Source organism: Gracilinanus agilis, chromosome 1 (genome assembly GCF_016433145.1).
Source record: "Gracilinanus agilis isolate LMUSP501 chromosome 1, AgileGrace, whole genome shotgun sequence".
Lineage (NCBI taxonomy): Eukaryota > Metazoa > Chordata > Mammalia > Didelphimorphia > Didelphidae > Gracilinanus > Gracilinanus agilis.
The window spans coordinates 432,853,496-432,857,493 of NC_058130.1; the positions used below are offsets into that span (position 1 = coordinate 432,853,496).

The following is a 3,998-nucleotide window of genomic DNA, read 5'->3' on the forward strand; positions in this document are numbered from 1 at the left end:
GAAAGGAAGGAAGGAAGGAAGGAAGGAAGGAAGGAAGGAAGGAAGGAAGGAAGGAAGGAAGGAAGGAAGGAAGGAAGGAAGGAAGAAAGAAAAAAAGAAAGGAAGGAAGACAGAAGGAAAGAAAGAAAAAAAGAAAGGAAGGAAGACAGAAGGAAAGAAAAAAAGACACAAAAAGAAGGAAAGACAGACCTGATTTTCAATAGTTGCTGATTTATGAAGAATTAATGCTCATGCTGAAAGAATTAATACTTGGCCCTCCTAACCAAGCCAGTTAACATTAGCTCCAGGACACTCCTGATTAAAAGTACTGAAAATATTTTGAAATTGCTGGAAAGTCATACAATCATATACATATATGCATTCACACATACATATATACATAAATATATAATTCCATACATATATAAATACATGCATACTAGGCTAAATATATAGATGATATAGTTTTCAAATTTGCATAGGGCAGAAATTATGAAGGAAAGCTAACAAATTCAATTACTTGACCAAAATCCAAAAATGATCTTGATGAGTTAAAATAATTAGGTTCAAACATGTAAGCTATAATTTAAAAGAAAAAAATATAAAATCTTCAACAAATATATTTTGGGTAGAGTGCAACTAGAATGAAGTTTGTCTAGAAATTATTTGGGGTTTTTAGGAGATGACAAGCTCGCTATAAGTCAATAATTTGATACGGCAGTCAAAAAACAATTGAAATCTCAGGCTAAATTAAGAGAAGTCCAAGGTGAACAGATGACAGTTCCCTGTAGTGCTCTGGTCATACCTCATCTGATGCATTGTGCTCATTTCTGGGCACTATATTTTAGGGAAGATATTAATGTAGAATGATGGAGAGGAGGGAACCTAGAATAGTGAAGGGCCTCAAAATTATAGCATATAAATATTTTTAAAGGAACTAGGTATATTTTGCTCAGAGAAGACTTCAGGTGGATATGATAACTTTCTTCAAATATTTGTGTAGGAGAGATTAGACTTTTCCTTGGTTCTTATACTAGAATTTGGAGCTTTTGTAAAAGAGGCAAATTTAAGCGGGATACAAGAAAAATTTTCCAATAACAAGATCTAGCCAAATGCAGAATGAACAGCTTTGGTAAATGATTAAAAGGGTCAAAGAAAATGTTGGTAAAGATTTGATTTTCTTAGATTAGAAAGGAAAAGCAGATGACTAACATGTCAGGTATAATGCAGAGGGAATGCTTATTTCAGGTATAGGCTGGATTCTAACTATAAAATTGCATCATTCTCTGGTTCTTACTCAAGCAGTGGATTTCCCCCCTCTTTCCTTATTCAACTTATTGCTTTAAATAAATATTCCTTTAAATGTTTTTATACTAATTGTATTCAGTACTTTACAAAAGCCATCTTTCATACTCTGTTAACTGTCCTAATTCTACGTTCATAGGTTTGTGCAATCTTTTTAAAAATATCCTTTTCCTAACTTTTAGTTTTCATTCTTTTAAACTCTGAGCTGATATTGTCTATATTTTTTTCTTTTATTAGGATAATTTGTGGTTGTTTACACTGAATTGAAATTTTCAAAACTTCCCAATTCTTTTGATCCATATAATCCCTTCTGAAGTATCTGTCTTTGATATCAACCTATCCCACATCTGGACTTTTTGAAATCTTGAAATCATACTCAAGTGTTTCCTTCCTTTGCATGTATAAATTCCACAGTGCCTGGGCCATTTCTCCCCAAGGTTGCTGCCACTTCGCTATCACCAACCAGATTTTCCTAGTTAATAAATTCAGAGTAGCAGTTTCCCTTTTTTGCTTCCTCTGCCCTCTGAGAGATGAAATTGTCAACAAGGTTAATTCAAAAATTTATCTAAGTGCTCTGACTTGACAGAGTGAGACTTGAAACAGATGGCTGGATAGCTGGAGAAGTCCCCCCTCACTACTCTATCTTGCCTCTCTGTCAGTTTGGTAATCTGTATTTGGAAAGTGAAATCCTGACCAAGCAGGCTATGGTATGCTCCAAATATACATTATTTTTGTTTCCCTCTTCTTTTACTTTCACCCAAATGTTCTGGATTAAACTTATGTGCATAAACCCTCAAGTTTGTGGATTTAAATCCATAAACTAAATATTTATGCATTTATCTGTAGGTGCATGCCTTCTTAGCATGCAGTGCTTTTTCAATTCTATTAAAACACTTTTGGTTCTTTTCTAAGAAGGTACGTTTCTCCAAATTAATATGGTAGTTGAAGCAGATAAAAATGCAGTCCACATAAATATGTAAATGATATGAAAGTTATTTCAAAATACATTGAGGAGATTAAGGTGGCAGGAATTATGCTGGTGAGACAGAGGATGGGTAATTTTATAAAGGGAAATTTTCTTGGAGATAATAGATCTTCAATAGCACTTTTAAGAAAGAAAATACTGGGGTACATTGGGAAGGAAGATGGAGTTGTTCATATCATATGTCATTCAAATTAAAAGAAACATCCTAGGAAGAATTTCAGAAGGAAAAGAATGAAAAGATTGGAAAGTGAAACATCCAAAAGGCCGAATTTCTCTGGATGAGAATCAATGGAATGTCTATTTCAAGAGGACTACTGAATATTTTTTTAAAAAACTAAGAATTCTAGGTAGAGACCACCTATGTATATACTCAGTTTGTATGTGGTCTCCTCCAGTTCCCAGGCATGAATAAGTACAAGTCAGTAAAGATGACTAAATAAGACATTTCATTTTTACATTTGATTTTCTCTCCCCATAGGACTCAGTTTTATCTCATCGTTTATGAATATTTAGGTATTCAGATTCATTAAGTAATGTAACAATAATTATGTTAAAGAGCCTTGGTTTTTCAAGGTTTTTTGAGGGGTGGAAAAATTGGAGGGGCAAGGTGGAGACTGAATGACCAAAATGTGTAGAATATCAGAAATGTGACCTTTAAAAAAGTTTATGGGTCTAAAGAGACTGGCAAAAAAAAATTATTTTGGGGTAGGTGATACTAGTTTGATTGAAGGAAATATTATAAATATGATTTCATTCATCCTAGGCAATGTCATCATGGAGAGTTTTTTAATTTTGTTTTTAAATTATGTAGCTTATATTTAATTCACCTGAACTGATTTACTTTTTTCTTTCATTGTTTTGTCATTATTTCTTTTTTTTTTTAGCTTCTATTTCAAGGTCGGAACCCAGGAATTGGCTGGGAATATTCTATCCCTAAGTTGGAAAATGAGAGGAAACCTGGGTCAAAACACAACTATACATGGGCCATCATCCGTTCTGAATGTTCAGCTACTTGTGGTGAAGGTAATGCAACACTTACATCACTGTATAAGCATAAGTGTTTATTGAGAACCAATACGTGCCAGAACCTATTCAGGGCCCTAAGAATAAAATTACAAAAGTAAATTAGTGCCAGTATGAAGAGAGCTTATTTTCTAAAGAGGAAAATTACATATATGCAGAAATCACATACAAAATTTATGAAAAATAAATGTAAAACAATCTCATGGGTGGGAGAAGCACTTAGAAACTGAGATATCCAAAATGGCTTTAGAATTGACAAGCTAAAGATTCCAAGAGGTGGAGATGAGAAGAGACCATTCCAGGCATGGGCCAACCTATTCAAATGTACAGAAGCAGATGTTTAAAAACCATGTATGGGGGCAGCTATGTGGCTCAATGGGTACAGTGAGTCTAGAAACAGGAAGACCTGGGAGGGAGAAAGAAAGAAAGAAAGAAAGAAAGAAAGAAAGAAAGAAAGAAAGAAAGAAAGAAAGAAAGAAAGAAAGAAAGAAAGAAAGAAAGAAAGAAAGAAAGGAAGAAGGAAGGGAAGAAGGAAGGAAGGAAGGAAGGAAGGAAGGAAGGAAGGAAGGAAGGAAGGAAGGAAGGAAGGAAGGAAGGGAGAGAGAGTGAAAGAGAGAAAGAAAGAAAGAGAGAAAGAAAGAAAGAAAGAAAGAAAGAAAGAAAGAAAGAAAGAAAGAAAGAAAGAAAGAAAGAAAGAAAGAAAGAA

General features: G+C 33.9%; 1 protein-coding gene across 1 annotated transcript in view; it reads left to right on the forward strand.

Annotated features, from left to right (window-relative positions):
* Nucleotides 1-3,998, forward strand: part of ADAMTS16 (ADAM metallopeptidase with thrombospondin type 1 motif 16) — a 242,995-nt gene that overhangs the window by 125,857 nt on the left and 113,140 nt on the right. The window contains exon 17 of the mRNA XM_044657869.1: nt 3,154-3,292. Coding sequence (XP_044513804.1) covers nt 3,154-3,292 — 139 coding nt within the window. The remainder of the gene's footprint in view (nt 1-3,153; nt 3,293-3,998) is intronic.